Source organism: Zalophus californianus, chromosome 1 (assembly GCF_009762305.2).
Source record: "Zalophus californianus isolate mZalCal1 chromosome 1, mZalCal1.pri.v2, whole genome shotgun sequence".
Classification (NCBI taxonomy): domain Eukaryota; kingdom Metazoa; phylum Chordata; class Mammalia; order Carnivora; family Otariidae; genus Zalophus; species Zalophus californianus.
Genome location: NC_045595.1, coordinates 33876039 through 33893370, shown reverse-complemented (window position 1 = coordinate 33893370; position 17332 = coordinate 33876039). Strand labels below are relative to the sequence as shown.

Sequence of the window (17332 nt, the reverse complement as noted above, 5' to 3'; positions counted from 1 at the left end):
CCGAAAATGGCTGGCTCGACTTTGACCCGCATGGTGACCTTGCAGAGAAGGCAGGGCCTATTGTGTCTGCTCACACCTGGGAGTGATTTCCAGCTTTTATAGCCCAAGTGGAAGAAATGTGTTTGCATTTATGCTGGGCCTTCCTTTTGTAAGGTCTGTCATTGTTAGGTGTTAGGGAATATGAGATTCACCCTGCTTATTCAAAGGCACGGGTTCTGCAAGATAGAAGAGTTTACTTGTATTGAGTCACACAAAATTGCTGTTTCTCTGTAGTTCAGAAGTGATCAAAACATCAGCTGTCTTGGGGTGCCTGGGTGGCTCATCGGTTGTGGGTCCAACTCTCGGTCTCGGCTCAGATCATGATCTCAGGGTTGTGGGATCGGGCTCTGTGTTGGGCTCCTTGCTCAGCACCGAGTCTGCGTGAGACTCTCTTCCCCTCCCCCTGCTCCTGTGAGCTCTCTCTCTGGAATCAATCAATCAATCAATCAATCTCTTAAAAAAATCAGCCACCTCTTAGGGCTCCACCTTTCGAGATGAAACATGGCAGTGGTCAGTGTATGTGGTTCCCTGATGTTGGAAGGCATTGTCCTATGTGCCTTCATGGGCCTCATTTCACTGTAGTGTCTCTGCTGTCCCAGGAGACAGCATAGGGTCTCTTCAGTTCCTTTTGCAGATGAGGCACCTGAGGCACAGAGAGGGCCAGAAACCTGTCTGAGGTCACACAAGAAGTGGTAAAGGTGCGTCTTGATTTCTTTTCTGTCCACCTTTGGGGTTTGTACTCGCTGTATAAAAGGAAGTATGTGGCCTGGGAGGGTGTTGTAATCTTAAGTGCTGACATACCAAATTGTGTTAGGAGGGGGAAGCCTGGGGGCGGTGGCCAGAGGGCACGGATGTAGCTCCGGCAGAGGTGGGTCTTAAAGCTGAGGGCGTGCAGGCCTCCTGCCTCAGCAGTGTTGCCCTGGGGTGAACCTACTTTGGGCAGCCCTGGGGTGATGGTCATTAGCTGATGCAGAGTGACCAGAAGCCCTCCCTCACCCCGTGATCACACATCGCAGGTTAGTTATTCTGAGCTGACACCGGGGGTTTGAGGGAGACGCAGTTTGTCTTCAGGTTTCTGCAGAGCCAGAGACATGGTACACTCTTGCCGGCAGCTTCTCGGAGAGTGGAGAGCTGCCCTCGAAGACCTCACTTCCAGCCGAATTCCTGTGCCGCTTCCTCATTGCCTGGATGCCTTTCAAACCCAGACAGCTGAGATAAAGGTGCCAGTCCGTGGTTCGTTCTGTCCAACTCCTTCAGCCAGGACACAGAAAGGTGTGCGTGAAGGCTGGTAGCAGGCCGCTGTGTGGCACACATGGGGTGGCCGCCCTTGAGGCCCCTAGTTTCTGCTCAGCTGGATGGATGGAGTGTCTTTGGGGGCTAAGAAACATTTTATTGTCGGGGAGGGACCTGAGAGGGCTGCTGGGAGACAAGCTTGTAGAGACCCAGGCTCCCTCCCCAGACAGCTGTAGGAAAAGGTAGGTGCAAACAGGTCTTTCCAGCTTACCTCCGTACCTGCACCGTAGAGCTTTTAAGGGGAGGGCTAGTTCTGCAGAGTGCTTAAGCGAAGGCTCCGGATCAGCACGATCTCCGTGTAAGCCTTCACCCTCGCCCTTGCTGTGTTCTCTTGGCCTCACTTTGCTTACTCCTACAGAGGAACTTGCTGATAAGCAGGTTGTGTGGATTCATTGAACACCATGTGTACTCGATACAGTGTGTGCTGTATAGTGAACGTGCGCCGAGTGGGAGACACTACTTTAAGACCGACCACTCTGCATGGAGCACCCTCTGGTGTGGACGGGGTGGCCTGATTCTGCCACTGGTTCTGAGGGGCTTTGGTGGCCGACCGGGGCACAGGCAATATCTGCATCCCCTAAAAACAGACCTCATTTGCAGATACCCTTTATGGGTCAGTCGCTCGCTGGTGATCTAGTTGAAGTTTATAGATCATCCCCATATTTGTGTGTGTGTAGGCTCTTAGCTCTCAGGTGGATTCCTGGTGTGGGACTTATAGATCATCCCCATATTTGTGTGTGTGTAGGCTCTTAGCCCTCTCTCAGGGGGATTCCTGGTGTGGGACTTCTGGAGTGAGTGGTGGCATTGATATCTTCCCTCCCCTCTCCTTGCCCATTTCTTTACCTGGGGTGGGTGCAGCAAGCCCCCGAAACACTAAGCAAATATCTAAGCAAGGCTCTCATTCTTGGCTGTGTGGTAGAATGACCTAAAAAAAACCAAAAAAAACCCCCAAAAACCTAGATGCTCAGGCCCCATGCGAGGCAAGTAAATCAAACGCCTGGACAGCGGGGTGGAGGGCGGGGGTGACAGGGACATTGGGCATGGGTCCTGCTGGTTTTTTTTTTTTTTTTGAAAGCTCCCCAGGTCATTTCGATGTGCAGCCAAAGTTTTCATGAGCCCAAGTTGGGTGATTGCAAGTAAAAGGTATTGTCCTCCCTACTCTCCTTCTCTCTCCTACCTGTCGCTGAAAATACCCAGCTCCCCTGCCTTCCTGCCCTGCGCACCCCCCTTTTTTTTTCTTTTTCCACTCCAGGTGGAGGGGAAACAGTGTTAAGGCTGACCTTCAGTTTAGCACTTAGGATTCTGGAGCCCTGTTAGAGGTTTTTGCCACTGATTTAATTGGAAGGCACTGTGAAGTTAGCCACATCATGACTAGGAAGCTGCGTTGCCTTTGGGGTGCATGGGGGCGGGCCTCCGGTCTGCTTGGACGTGCCCATCTCATTTGGTGATTGCAGAACCTGACTGTGGATTTGCCACCTAATTTGGGTCATTTGTTTGCCCCGAAAGGTGGCACACTGGACCATCTCTCACCTGCACTCCACCTGTCAGAGAAGTCCCCTTCTGATGGGGGCAGACAGACCCTCTTCATAGTAAAATGATAGGCAAAACTTATTTCAGTCTTTAAAAACCTTGTGCTTCGTAATTCCAGAAGTAAGACTTCGCTCTTTTTAAAAAAGAAAATCTATGAATAGGAGCTGTAGAAAGGTGGAGTCCCCTCTGATCCCGCCCAAAAGCTGTACTGGGATACAGCAGGATTCTAGCGCTAACGTTAAGTTTCTATGATCGTATGATGTATGTGATGGGGTTTTGTGAGGGTTGTGTTTGGAATTGGCCCTTCCGTAAGCCAGAAAGAATAACTAGAATTTTGGAAACAAGGGGGAAGGATTCCCTGAGACTTTTTAGAATGTGGTTTTTGTTCCAAATTGACTGTGTTCTTTTTTTTATAAGGAGGAAAGCAGTGGTTATCAGCACACACAGTGAAGTTTTTCTGCCTCGTAATTTTTATTTGGTTCTGGGAGTCCGAGTGAGGACCGGCCGTCCCAGGGGCCCCCCTCCTCCTGGCCTTGCCAGCCATATGATCCACCCTTTTACCCCCAAGGGCTCCTTCCAGGCCAGGCTGGCCCTGCCCCTCTCACTCATCCTCCAGTGTGTGTTAACAGGACTTCTCCAGCAGTTCTGTGGTTCCACTTAAGAGTCCAGTACCTGTCTTCACTTGACCCCATTCCCTGAGAAAGCGCTCAAGCTCCTGAGAGACTCAATACATTGTCTAGGGAGATGGATTCAGAAAGCAAAGTACTGTTGCTGATGATGTCTGTTGTGGACATAATCAGATGGGTTTCCTGTGTGAGGTCAAGGTTCATCTTCTCCCTGCCTTGGTGGCCTCATGGGTCACCTCTGGGAAGAGAAAGCAGGTTGGTGAGGATCCCCCCTTGCCGCTCCTTTGGCTGCTCCTTTGTGGGCATTTTAGCAGACAACCTTGGTCCATTCTCTGCCCGCCTCCAGCCGGATGTTGCGGTTTAGGGTAACTCGTCTGCTGGCAGGAGAAGGCCCCTCACCTTCCTCTTGTCAGGACGTCACCCAACCAAGCACATCCTACCTCTTGACCCTAGAACGCACGCCATTCTGCAGGGGGATGGGTGCTGGCCCCCGGGGTTGAGGGATGGGGAGGAAGCATCCTTTCTTTGGGTGCACATGGCCTCCCCCTCATCAGCTCCAGTATCGTTCAGAGAGGAACCAGTATCCAGCCACTTGGCTTCCAGCCCTGACTCTGCCAGAGACCCTGCCGCAGGGTCTTCCACGTGTCCCCTGTCCTTTTTTGGGCTGCTGTTCCCTCATCTGTAAGGAAAGGGACTGGTTCTCTCTTGGCCACCTTGAACCAGTGTCCAGAATGCACAGGGCCGCTTCCTCTCCTGTCTGCCTGTGGGACCTAGCTGTGGGACCCTGGGTTCCTGGGAGAGGCTCAGCTGGTGCTGAGTTCAGTCCAGTGGGCCCACTGAGCACTGAGTTGAGAAGTCTGCTTAAATGATGTGAGGGTTAGCACCCTAGCCGGCTCCTGATTTCCACTACCAAACCCCCGGACCTGTAGCCTGTCTCTCCAGGGGGCTCCTCATGACCTTGGCTGCCAAGGTGCCCAGACTCAGCCCTTCTCTTCCCTTTTCCATTCCCTCCCCACAGGACCGCAGGGAGCTCCAGCCTCACCCATCCCCACTCCACACCTACCCCCCAGGGAACCGCCTGCCTCATGGTTGCCCTGCAGTCAGTGTTTGGTGAGCAAATGAAGGAAGGATCCCTTTGTGGCTTTCCCATCCAATTGCTAGTCTTGGCTCTTGCAGATTTGTCCTGGAGTCCATGTCTTCCTCCTTCCTGCCTTGACCTTTGCATGGAACTGCACGGGGGGAAAGCCCCCACAGACTGTGTCTCTGGATTCTGTGTCTTGTTGTCACCGTGGTCTGAAATGGCTGCTCCTGGACTAGCTGCCTCCCCCACACTGTTGTATCCCCTTTGTCAATGCACCCATCACATCTCTGTTTTTTTCCTCGACTCCAGTGTGTGGTTTTTGGACATGGGGGTTGGGGTAAGGGGGGTGATGATACCTTTTTTTTTTTTTGTAGTGCTTGCAACCTGTACATGTTTGAGTGAATAAATAAATGAAGGATTAAATAGGTCAGTCCAAGAATAAGCGATTGTGGGGCATGGAGCAGATACTGAATAGTTCTAGACATTTATCATCAAGATGAAGGGACCAACTTGGGACAAGTAATAACAGAAGTAGTCTATTGGGGGCTCCCGAGGGGCGTGGCTCTTTCCGGCCAAGGGTTAGGACTTGGTTTTCCTGATTTGTTGACAAACTGGGCAGAGTATTACAGAAGAGAAGATGGAGCAGAAACTCCTGCGTGGCAGGCAGTGTGCCTTAGAGGGACGAGGGTGGGCCCAGAGGGCTCTGGCCCTTAACCCAGTTCCCCCGCCTCCCCAGTAGTAACATTTTATAAAACTTTTGCAACTAGGATATTGACATTCGCTTGTCTAGATTGGAATCCTTATCTTGCTGCTTTCTAGATATGAAATGGCCTCCACCCTGGTGCATGGGCGTCTGCTCACCTGTGAGGGGCCCACAGGTGGCTTGGGGAAAGGCTTTCTCCAAAGTGAAGCTGGAGAATCATGGCAGGTCCCTCCATCCATCCAGCCCATCCTGACTACTTGTCTGAGTCAGAAAGTTCAGAAATCCCAGCATTAGAGATAAAAGCAGCTTTCTTTGCTACAGGACATGTCAGAGCCTTTAATAATGAGGGGGTGGGGCACGGTACAGTGCAACACCACCTGCAGCATGTGTTGTGTGGGATGAGTTGCATTATGTAAATTTACCAAAGCAGAATTGAGCAGAATGAAAGGTAGCCTTATTGGAGCCCTTGTTGATACCTTTCCTTTGCCGGCCTGCTTTGGGAGTCTGCAAGGGCCCACAAGGGAGGATGTGTGTATATATTCCAGAAGTGTTTCATGGAAGTCCTCCAAAGCTAGTGTTCCAGGGATGGTGCTTTGGGAATCTCCTGTGTGGTAGTGCAAGTTTGACCTGTGTCTGGGTGTGGACGCCTAGCAAGCCCTGCTGCTTAGCCAGGCAGCGCTGGGGCTCAGCTGCAATGGGGGGCACTGGACTAAGTGGTCACTCCTGATGCTCCAGACAAGGGGCCACGCTGGTCTTCTAACAGGCTTTATCAACATCCCCCTTCACACTAGGAATCCATACCCCTTTGTCCTTTCCTCAACAGTGGAAAATAATAAAGCAGTTCATGCTTATCCCTGGATTTCAGAAATCCCACAGTGCCCAGCAGTGTTTGGTGCTTGGCTTTCAGAATGGAGTCCTACCAGGTACGTTTCTGCTGGTTTGGAGGAAAAGCTGGAGACCAAAAGAGGTAGCAGATTGGCTGATTCCACTATGAATTCTTCCGGGGCCTCTATCTGATTCCACAGGAATGTCATGACTGTTTTTTGGTGTGTTAAACTTGGTATTTTTGAGATAATTGTAGATTCACATGTAGTTGTAAAAAAAAAAAAATAATAATGTAGGAAGATTCTCCTGTCTCCTTAACCCAGTTCTCCTCAGTAGTAACATTTTATAAAACTTTTGCAACTAGGATATTGACATTGATACAATCAAGATATAGAACATCTCCATCCCCAGAGAGGTCCCTCATTTTGCCTTTTGAAGCCTCCCCATTTCCCTTCTGCCCCCACACCCTGGGCAATGTCTGATTTGCTCTCCGTATATATAACTTCCATTTAAAGAATGTGATATGAATGGATTCACACAGCATGTAACCTTTTGGGACTGGCTTCCTTTTAGGCAGCATAATTGCCTGGAGAGTCATCTAGGTTGTTGGGTGTATCAATAGTTGCCTTCTGTTTGTTGCAGAAAAGTACTCATGATATGGGTGTATCACACCTTGTTGAACCATTCACCTGTGGAAGGACATCTGGGGTGTTTCCACATTGGGCTGTTCAGAATAAAGCTGGTATGAGCATTCACATGTGGGTTTTTGAGTGAACGTCAATTTTAATTTCTCTGGGATGCATGCTGTAGAGTCGCTGCATCATATGCTGTGTTGAGTTTTCTAAGAAACTGCCATACTTTTCCAGTGTGGCTGAACCATCTTGCATTTGCACCAGCGGTGTATGAATGATTGGGTTCTCCGCATGCAGCCAACATTTGGCAGTGTCGTGTGTCTTGCCCATTTCCTAATTGGAATCTTTGCTTTTTATTGCTGAGTTTTCAGTTTACATATATATATATATTCTAGATACTGGTTCTTTGTACGTGTGGTTTGAAAGTATTTTCTCCTGGTCTGTAGCTTGTCTTTTCATCACAACAGGACGTTTCCCAGCGCAAATGTTTCTAATTTTGATGAAGTCCAGTGTATTAATTGTTCCTTTTTTTGGTTTGTGTTTTTAGTGTCAAGTCGAAGAACTTGGCCTAACTTTAGATCCCAAAGATTTTCTGCTGTGTTTTCTCTAAAAGTTTGTAGTTTACATCTTACATTTGGATCTATGATGGTAGGCTTGGTTTTTTTTTTGTTTGTTTGTTTTCCCTCGAAGCAAAGAAGAAAATTGAAGCCTTGGTTTCAAGAAAGAAACCGAACAAGTGTTGGCTCCTGCAGGAAGCTACAGAGAGCAAGGCGAGGGGATGGTGTGGTTGTGGGTGCAGAGCAGCGCTATTCAGGCAGTGCCACTTTGATGTTATAGCAGGCCTTATCATCGTCAGGGTAGCTAAGTAAGACTGCCTCATAAGGCCAGCTCCTTAATCCTACCGTACACATCCTTAACCCTCCCCAAGTGCAGTCAGATCCTACATTGAAGGCTTGGGAAATTGTGTGCTAAGAGAGATCCTAAATCATATGACCGGGAGATCAGAAGTCTTCTAGATGGGGCAGGAAGCGGGCCTGGCTTTATTTTTAAAAGCACCATCAGTGGTGTCACTCCCAGAGGGGAGAGGGTCTTGTCTTGGAAACTGCAGCCAAGTGCGGAAGTAGCCTCCTCCTCTGCTGGGACTGCAGAGCTGCCGGGAAGCTGGCATGGGAAGCGCCAGGAATGTTTCTACCACCGGCAGAGGGAAGGTTCCTTCTGTGGCCCTCGAGGGGATTTCAGGGGCACCCTGGCACCCACAGACCTGTCTCTGTCCTCGTAACCACAGGCTGTCTGATAAAGCTTCTGGGGCCTCTTCCCTTCAGAGAACAGCACAGCCTGGGGTCAGAGGGCTTGCATGCTGGTTGGGCGGCTGACCCCAGTCCAGGACCTTACCTCTCGGAATCTGGCCTAACAGGGGCCTTCTCTGGTGTGGTAGAGAGCAACGGGTGAACAGGTTCCTGCTCCCTGGAGAACGCCCACTTTTGTCTTGTCCTACCGAACTGCCTGAGGAACTAAGAGCTACTCTCACCCGTTCAGGGACTGCTCCAGTAGAACTAGGGGAGGGCTGGCTGGGCCCTGCAGCAGCTGTGTGCTGACACACTGCGGACTGAGGGTCTGGGAGGCCCGTGTGTGCCTGTGGAGGGGCTCGGGCATGCGCAGTGGTCCCTGTGGAGGGGCTCGGGCATGCGCAGTGGTCCACCGCAGGATTTATGCCTCCCCCCCGCCCCCACCGAGTGTGCAGAGTTAGGTCCACCCCTGATGGAAGCACAGATGGGGGATGTAGCCTGGGGGCGTGCCGACAGGAGGTGGGTGGCACGGGGCACTGTCCAGAGAGGTCCTGTTGCCCAGGAATCCTTCTGCCTCCTTCCGTTATGATGCAGGTACCACAGAGGAGGAGAGTGGGCTGTCTGGGTTCCGGTCCTTGCTGCACTGCTTCCTAACCTTCTAAGCATCCCCGTTTGTAAAAGAGGGGTGGTAGCAGCATCCATCTCTTGAGTAGTCCTGAGGATTTGGTGAGCTAGGCAGAGCTGGGCTCCTGGGAGGCACTCACACAATGTTCCATTTGAGACCCCTCTTCCTGCTACTATGGCCCCTGCTACTCCTGTTCCATGTCTACTGAGAAAGAAGTGGGGTGTGCCTGCTTGGTGGGTAAATGGGCAAACGGCAAGGGGAGGTTCTGCTGCCCTGTGTAGCCCAGGGAGTGTTGGAACCACTTCTGGGAGGCTGCAGAGGCCCCAGGGCACCATTCCAGGCTCCAACTACAAAGGCTCTTTGAAGTTTTTACCACCTGGAGCCAGCTGTGTGCCCTGAGACTACGAGGATTTGAGGGGTCCGTGAGGAGACTCTGGGACCCTGCAGCATCCCTGCCTGGAGATGAATGTGTGCCTGGTGAGTGGGTGGAGCCCCTCCAGATGGTGGCCCTTGAAGAAAGGCCACCGCCACTCAGGCCGGCCCCTCGGCAGCATTCACCCCAGAAGGCCCTCTGCCTCTGGACTGTCACGCAGGCCAGGTGTTTCTGCGCTGAAGGAGCAAGTCCCAAAGTTCACACTGAATGCAACTCTAAGGTTGCATTGACAGCTTTGTAAATTAACAATTTAATTTATTTACATAATAAGCACATGAAAATAATATGCAAAGGAGAGGAGAGGAGAAATTCTGTCATCCTCGTACTAGGTCCGGGACAAACGTATCGTAGGATTTCCTACCTTTTTTCTGCGGCCATCTTTGGGAGAGTGGCCGTCGTGGGAATCGGTCAGCAGCACACCCTGCCTTTTGCTCTAGCTCGTTGTGTGGACGGGATCCTGAGTGCAAAGTACTGCTCAGTGTCCGAGGCTGAAATGGTGGCCACCAGAACGTTAGCTCTCGTTCGGAAATTTTGAGTAAGGTTCCACTTGCAGGTTTCCCCGGCTATCTGAAAGAGGAGTGTTCCTAGGAAACCTTTTGTAAGCCAAAATGGTGTATAGCAAAGACGCAATTACCGTTCTGTTGAAAGAAAAATCCTCTCCAGGTTTCTGTAGTGTAGCAACAACAGGTGCTGATGTGGGTAGGTCTTTCCTAAATACGAAGTGGTGTAACTCCGACTTTGGGACAGTGAGGGAAACCCGTGTTCAGGTCCTGGGTGGTGAGGTTTCCCAGGCGCACAAACTACTGTGGCTAGTGACAAAGCCTACTGGGGTCTTAGATTCACAGGTGACCTCCCCCTGCTGCCGGCCAGCACTTACTGTGGAGAGGGGTGTTTGCTGGGTGCCGTGGAGTAGCTGTATCCCGTCCCGTGGCAGGGAGAGGGGCACGTGTGCACCCTGCCCTCCCGGCGTCGAGTCGGCAGTTTGAGGACCACCCATTGTGGCTTCGTCACACCCTTCTAAGAGGAGCTCAGTGGACATCCCTTGTTGAAGGTTTCTGGGCTTGGAGCCTGGCCTGGATCCTCACCACTGCCATCTCTCCACCTCACCTGCCTTGCTTTGCCAGCCCCTCAACTCTGGGAGGATCTGTGCCACTAGCTCATCGTTAGGCACATAGGTTCTCTTCCCTGCTCCCCTTGAGGGCCCGAGCCCAGTGGGCACAGACACATGGAGCTTGCAGATGGCAGCGAGGAGCAATCAGGCGAGCCCGGTGCGTTCATGCAGCATCCCCGGGCTCCCCGCTGGTGTCGGGGACTGCGGTGCCACGGGACATCGCCTGACAGCCTGCCTGCCACTCGGCGGACTTCCCAGCAGGCCCCTCGTCTGTGAGGGCTCCAGGGTGCTGGAGAGGAACACCAGCTGTGTGCAGGGTGGCAACCTGCCAGGGCAGGGGAGAAAGGGAGAAGAAAACAAGGATGTATTGATGGATTTAGGGGAAGATAGGCCGAGGGAGAGAATTGAGCGGCCTTGGTGGCCTGGACCAGTAGAGAAACACTTCCGGCTTTCCTGACCCAGGGGTGCCCTGTGTAGATGGGAACTTCGAGTGGAAGGGGCTGATTGTTCTCGGCTTTCCGAATCTTGGCTCAGCTTGGTGCCTCTCTGCCCTGCTCAGATGCCAGAACAGGTTACCTGCCAGGGTCATGGGACTGACTCTCCGCGCGTTGGCCAACCCCTAGAGTCCTGGCCCGTGTTAAATCGGCACAGCCTTTCCTCCTGGGGAGTGCAGTCCAGGTGTGGCTTGTAGGTCTTCCTGAGGTCACTGGTGTCCGATAGGCACTCCCCGAGTTGAATTCCTCATCATCCTTTCCTTCCCCCTGTGGCCGAGGGATGATGGGGATCTTGGGTAGGACTGCTCCTCACTGCTGCCAGGCACAGGAAGGGCAGACTGTTGGCCGATGCACGGTAACCCCGGCTAATCAGTGAATGTCCGGGGTTTGGGGTTAAATTGGGGAAAATGCACAATTAACCTAAAGGTCCATTTCGTTCGGCATTTTCAATATGACTGCTTTTCTACCTAATAAATTCTAGGCTAAACCTTTAATTTCTTTAAAAAAAAATTTTAATTGGATGGTTGGTCTTGCCTCCGTATTTTTTTTTTCTGAATAACGTTCCTTTGTTCAGGTTTGTGGTGGTGAATGTGGGAGACTGAACTTAAAGTTGTAATTCATGTGTTTATTCAACAAATATTTATCGAGCACCATTTATGTTCCAAGCCTGGTTCTGGGTGCGAAGGATATGGCAGTAAAGAAGATTGGCTCAAAATTCTAATTACATTCTAATGATGTAATGACCTCGGGACTACTTAATACCTTAGGAGGCTTTGTTTTGATCTGTTTATAATTAATAGACTATTAGAGCACTTTTAGGTTTACAGAAAAATTGAGCCGAGAGTACAGAGACTTCCCGTATACTGCCTCCTCCAGTTTCCACTATTAACATTTTGCACTAGTGTGGTAACTTTGTTAGAATGGATGGGCCAATATTGATACATTATTAACTAACCCTAGAGTTTATGTTAGAGTTCACTGTTGTGCATTCCTTGGGCTTCCACAAATGTTTAATGACGTTGATTCACTATTACAGTATCATTCAGAATAGTTTCACTGCCTAAAACCTTTGCTCCACCTGTTCATCCCTCTCTCCCCGGACCCCCTGGCAACTACTGATCTTTTTACCGGCCCCCTTGTTTTGCCTTTTCCAGAATATCCTATATTGGAATCATAGAGTAGGTAGCCTTTTCTGATTAGCTTCTTTGACTCAGCCATGTACCCCTCCTTAGGAGGTTTTCTTTTTGTTTGTTTGTTTGTCCATCTTGGAATGGAATGCAGAACCCTGGTAGTTGGGATGGGGATTCTGACAATTTACAGTCATTCATGGACTGGGTCACTCTAGACGTCACAGAACCGTGGTGGCTGACGCAACCGTGCGTAGCTTCCCCATTCCCGATCTTAGGCTTCCAGCTTGCTGTGTGTAAGGGTGGGGGAAACCAGTGGGCTCTGCTGCATTGAGCTGCCTGGGGCCACCCACTCCCAAGGGGATGGGACATCACGTCTCCTTTGCAAGGAGTTAATCAAAACAGTTCGTTGAAGACCCCAAGGGGAAAGTGACCCTAAAGGAAGTGAAGGGGTCAGGAGGTTGGTTGACACAGCCCGGTCCTGCCTTCGGAGGGCTGACCCCGCCTGCTGGAGGCTGTTTATCCCGCCACTGGGCTGCTCTTGTTTTTTATCCGATCTCCACCTGAATAAACAGATCCGGAACGTCATCTGCAGCCAGGCTGAGAATCTGCCAAAATTCCCCAGGGAACTGATGATTCACCAGCAGCAGTGGGGAGGGGTGGGCAGTGAGGAGGAGGGGGAGAGAGAAAGAAACCTGCGTATTCTGATTCTCATTTCCTGTCCAGCACACAACCAAGGCTGGGCCGTTTCTGAGGCGTCACTGGTTTCTTGGAGCAAACTGTCAATTTATGCAGTAGAACAGATGGTTTTGGTTTTCGTTAAGGTGAACGAATGTGAAGCGGGCTAGTGAGGGGGTGAGGTTTCAGACTGTCGTGCGGGGAGGCCGAACGTTTCTTCACAGTGGCCTAGGCGTGCTCTTCTGGACTCCTTTGTGCAGCCTCCTTATCTTCATATTTCGAGTTGCTCATGGTGTTGATCCTGGTACATGAGGTACATTATTTCTTGCCAATTTGGGACTTGGAATTATTTTTTATCCTTTCCTTTTTTGGTGCTCATTTGGCCCCCATTTAAAATATTCTGTTGGACACCTGAACAAGATTAGATTGAGCTTGGCCATGCTTTGTGGCCCCAGGCTATATTCCTGATGCTTTTTGTGGAGGGACAGGTGCAGGCCGAGGGACATGGGAGGGTGGTGGCCTCTGACAATGTGGTTGAGTGAAGCAGCGGGGAACATTGCACTTGGATCAAATGGCTTTTCAGACACATTTCAACTCTGGGGAATTTGGTTTAAAAGAAGACTGAGCAGTGTCGGCTGAGGCCGAACAGATGTGTGCCCGGCAATGGTGCATCAGTTCCACGCCTGGACGTAGATGCTTGCCCCAGGTGCATGCAAATAGGCACCCAAAGATGCACGCACAACATGTGCTCATAGCTGTGGTTGTTGCAGTAACCCAAACTAGAAATGACTCAATGCTCATCAACGGTAGGATGAAAAATCAGTTGCTATATACTGTATACAGTATCACACGGCAATGAAGCAGAATTAATGACAGCTCATGCAACAGCATGATGGATCCCATGAACAGAATGTTGAGTGAAAGTAGCCGGATACTGAAGAGCCTGTCTGGAGCGAGAACATGTGTATAAAGCACAAAAGTAGGCAAGATTAGTCATGGGTGGTAGAACGGAGCTGTTCCCTTTGGGAAGAAGAACCGCTGGGAGAGGGACAGGAAGGAGGCGGCACTCGTTCTGAATCGCGATCTGAGCGGTGGGTACATGGGTGAACCCACGTGGTACAAAGGCATTGAGCTCTGCACTTAGAGTGAATGCCCTTCTCAGTAGGCCTGTGATACTGCCATGAAAACATCTGCAAACAAATACAACAGCTGCCTCCACTGGACCATATGGCCCCTTTGGTAGTGCTGTAGTATTCAGCAAAGGAGAAATGATTTTCTTCATCTGTGTTCTTGAAATGATTAGCATCTTTTGGCGCTTGCCATAATACAGCCAACCCCCTCAGGTAGGCATCAGGACCTCTCTGCCCTGCACTGAGTTTTACACTACATCAACAATAACGGGGTCGCCTTCTGTGGGTTCCGTGTATGGGCTACAAAATTACCCTGTAGCCCCAAGCAGCCCTGAAGGGTGTGTGCGCTCCTTCGTCCATTCTGGTTAGACTTTGGAGTGCCTGCTGTGGGGGCTGCAGGTGCTGGGGAGCAGAGCCATAGAACAAATTCTGGGGCAGTACGGGATGGGCCGGGTACGAGGTGCTTCTGGTGCTCCGAGCCGGCAGGGTGTGGAGTGTAAGGATGCTCGGCAGGATCACCGTGGTGAGTGCAGGGCGGAGACTGTGGGCAGGTGTATGACTTTCCCGCCCGCCCCCCCTCTCCATCTCAGGGCTAGATTGTTTCTTAGCCAGAGGTTCGAACAAAGCAAGGTCTGGGGAATTTGAATTTTGCTGATTTTGTTAAGTAAGACCTTTTGAAAGTTTGATATTGAGATAACATGGAAGACATGCTGTTACTAGTGAGAACCAACACTCTGGGAGTTGACAGTGTGGATTTCTGGGAGTCACCATAATTTTCTGGAAGAGCTGCAGGGCGTACCTGCTTCAATGTGAGGACGGTGCGTTGGCCGACTTCAGTGTGTTTGCCTAATTAGAAGAATTAAAAGGAATAAGGATAAATAGTGAGGATCTCCAGTCTCTGTAAGATCACCCTGTTTGCCTGTTTTCTCCACTGGCTCTGGTCAGAATCCTGGGTTGTCTTTTGAGGGACATAATAATGATGAAGACTTAGGTCCCACTTCCTGAAGAGGTAGAGAAGACACCGGTGGGCAGGATTCTAATTAGTGACGCCTGACATGGGCACTGAGGAACAATGGGAGGGTTCTCTGCTGTAGCGAGGCAGAGTGCCCTTTTGCAGGTAGTTAAACCAGATGCAGAAAGTGACTTACAAACAGTTCCAAGGCTGCATCAGAGCTAGAATTAGAATCTGGGTGACTCCCCCACCAACCCAAACTGGTTGCTATAGTGTAGACCAGGGGGTCAATAAACTATAGGCAGTGGGTCAGATGTGGCCCACAGCTTATTTTTGTAAATAAAGGTTTACTGGAACTCATTCATTTACATATTGTCATATTACATTCCATCAGAGTTGAGTACTTGTGACGGAATGCGTGACGCACAAAGCCTAAAGTACATACTATCAGGCCTATTATAGAAGACGTTTGTTGACTCCTGGTGTAGACAATAGGTGCATAATTTCAGGAAACAGCTGTATCCATTTGACCCACCTTGACCCTGCTTCCTTTGATCTCCTTTCCCTTTCTTTCTAGCTGTTGTCAGTGACATGAGATCTTTTCCACCACCAACGGGAGTACCTTGTAAATGAGGCTTTCACAGACCCATAGTGGAACAGTCACTTATGATAAAAAGTTTTAAATGTTGGTTTCAAATGCCTCTGTCTGTTTTACTGTCCAATTTAACATTGGCTCTGAAAATGTAGCCAAGTGGAGAGAGCTTATCTAGCCTGCCCTCCGCCTTTGAAGACTGATTTTATTTTTGAAGCCTTTAACAGGTGTTGGTTTAATAGACTTGCACCGTATTAAGTTCTCCTCGCCCCAGAGGACAGCCTGAGGAGTAAACCGACACTGGGCGGAGGCAAGTGCCCGTGATCCACCCTGCACCTTCCCCAGTCCCTCAGCCACAGAACCATTCTGATTTAGTTTAATGGCACAGAGAGGCTGGGCATCCCTCTGCAGGTCTCGATTCCCTAAGAATAAAGGTAGCCGTTCCTCCCTCAAATACAGGTCCTTAAAGACATGATCTCAAAGGAACTATTCTTTCCATCCAGAATATCCATGAGTAAGAACTTGAGCTTCCTCTGCCTTGTTGCTGAGATGGGCCGCACAAAGCCCTCTGCAAATTTGCTGCTCACGCAGGCCTCCGGGAAGCTGATATAAAAGCGAGGCCTAGCTGAGGCCAATTATGCAGACCACTCTGAGGTGACCAGGAAATAGCCAGCTAGCATTCAGACCTAGCCAAGCTATGCTGAAGGTTTATGGATTGAATCCAGCACAGTGTCCTTAAAATTCTGCTGGGAGAGCCTCTCAGAGGGCATGTCGGTTAGTCCTGCTCCCCTGAATTTGCTTTCTGGTTCCTCTTCTCAGCTGTGTGACCTCAGAAGAATTCCAGCAGATCTCTAAGCCTCGGTGTCTTCAGCTATCAAGTACAGAGAATAATAGTACCTACCTCCTTAGATGGCTGTGCAATTTCCCTGAGGCTTCACCCAGGGCCTGCTGCATACAGATGTTGAGTTATTGGTCAGCTGTTGCTAAAAAGAACTTGAACAAGGATCTGGAAGTTATAAAGATAGGCGTGGGCCTTCTTGGGAACGGGACAGTTAGTTAGATTAAAGGAGAGACCTGATGACCACCTCCACGTTGCACGCGGCATTAAAAGCATGGACAGTTTCTTGAAAGTGGACTGCCTGATGGACTCAGGGCGGCAAACACATGTTCACAGCTGTCTACTCTCAAGGGGATAGGAGGGCTTCCCCTGAATTCTGCCTGTGGGCTCTGGTCTTTATGGATGGGTGTCTGGAGGGGGTGTCTTGGCGGACCGACTTCCCCAGATGGGATAGGGTAGAGTGTGGTGGGCTGGAGCCAGGGTGAGTGCACGTAAGCCATGCTCGCTGCGGGAGTGAGGAGGGGAATGTCCTGCGGGTGGTTGGGGATCCAGCAGGTCTCTAGCTGTGGAGTCCTTTCATCTGGGATTTGCTTTGAGGCGCAGCTACCCACTTCAGCCTGGTCTCCCAGTGGCGGGGTGTGACACTCTCCAGTTGGAGCACACTTATTTCCTGCACCAAAAGAAGACTGAGAGCTCTGAGTCAACGCTTTTTTTCCTGAGGGGAGTCAGGCCTCCCTGCTTGCACTGAAATGTGGCAGAGGGATGGACAGGAACCAGTCATTCATTAATTTTATTCATTTATTCTTTTGCCAGAGCACCTCCCACAAACCAGATCCTGAGCCTGGCTGTGAGGATACAAATATGACTAATAAAAACAAGAACTGGTTTAGTGGAGCAACCGCTTTGTGTCAGGTCCCATCACCCATGGGGCAGAGGAACTTCACACCTCGCTTTATAGATGAGGCTCCTCTTGAGGTTCACACCTGCCAGTTGCGTCACTGAGATTTGAACCCCAGCCGGCAGGGCAGTGCTCCTGACATGCTCTTCTGTGCTGTGCCAGGTGTCAGCCCAGGAAGAACCCTGGCCTTGGGGCGGATTGGCCACGGTCCACAGGGATGTCTAACACGGTGTGACTCTTGCTGTGTGTTGGGGCTGGGGTGGGTAGAGTCCACGGGCACACACAGAAGTGTGCGGTCCGTTTTCCAGAGTATGGAAGTTCAGGAAGAATTTGATCAGGGCTTTGGGCTGGAGTGAAGAGCAGGGAGACCGGTCCAGTGGGGAGATGGCTGTACACCCTGGGCAGCTGGGACCAGCAGTATTGGAGCCCCGAGGCCCTG

The 17332-nt window shown here is 50.6% G+C and overlaps 1 protein-coding gene across 4 annotated transcripts in view; it reads left to right on the top strand.

The window, feature by feature from the left end:
* LRIG1 (leucine rich repeats and immunoglobulin like domains 1) overlaps positions 1-17332 on the top strand; it is a 128952-nt gene that overhangs the window by 71621 nt on the left and 39999 nt on the right. The window contains exon 1 of one of the 4 annotated variants that reach the window (XM_027586780.2): positions 12682-12796. The exons of the other annotated variants lie outside the window; for them this stretch is intronic. Within the exon in view, the coding sequence (XP_027442581.1) occupies positions 12792-12796 (5 nt within the window). The 5' untranslated portion in view covers positions 12682-12791. Of the gene's footprint in view, positions 1-12681; positions 12797-17332 lie in introns of those variants that run through there. 4 annotated transcript variants of the gene reach the window in all.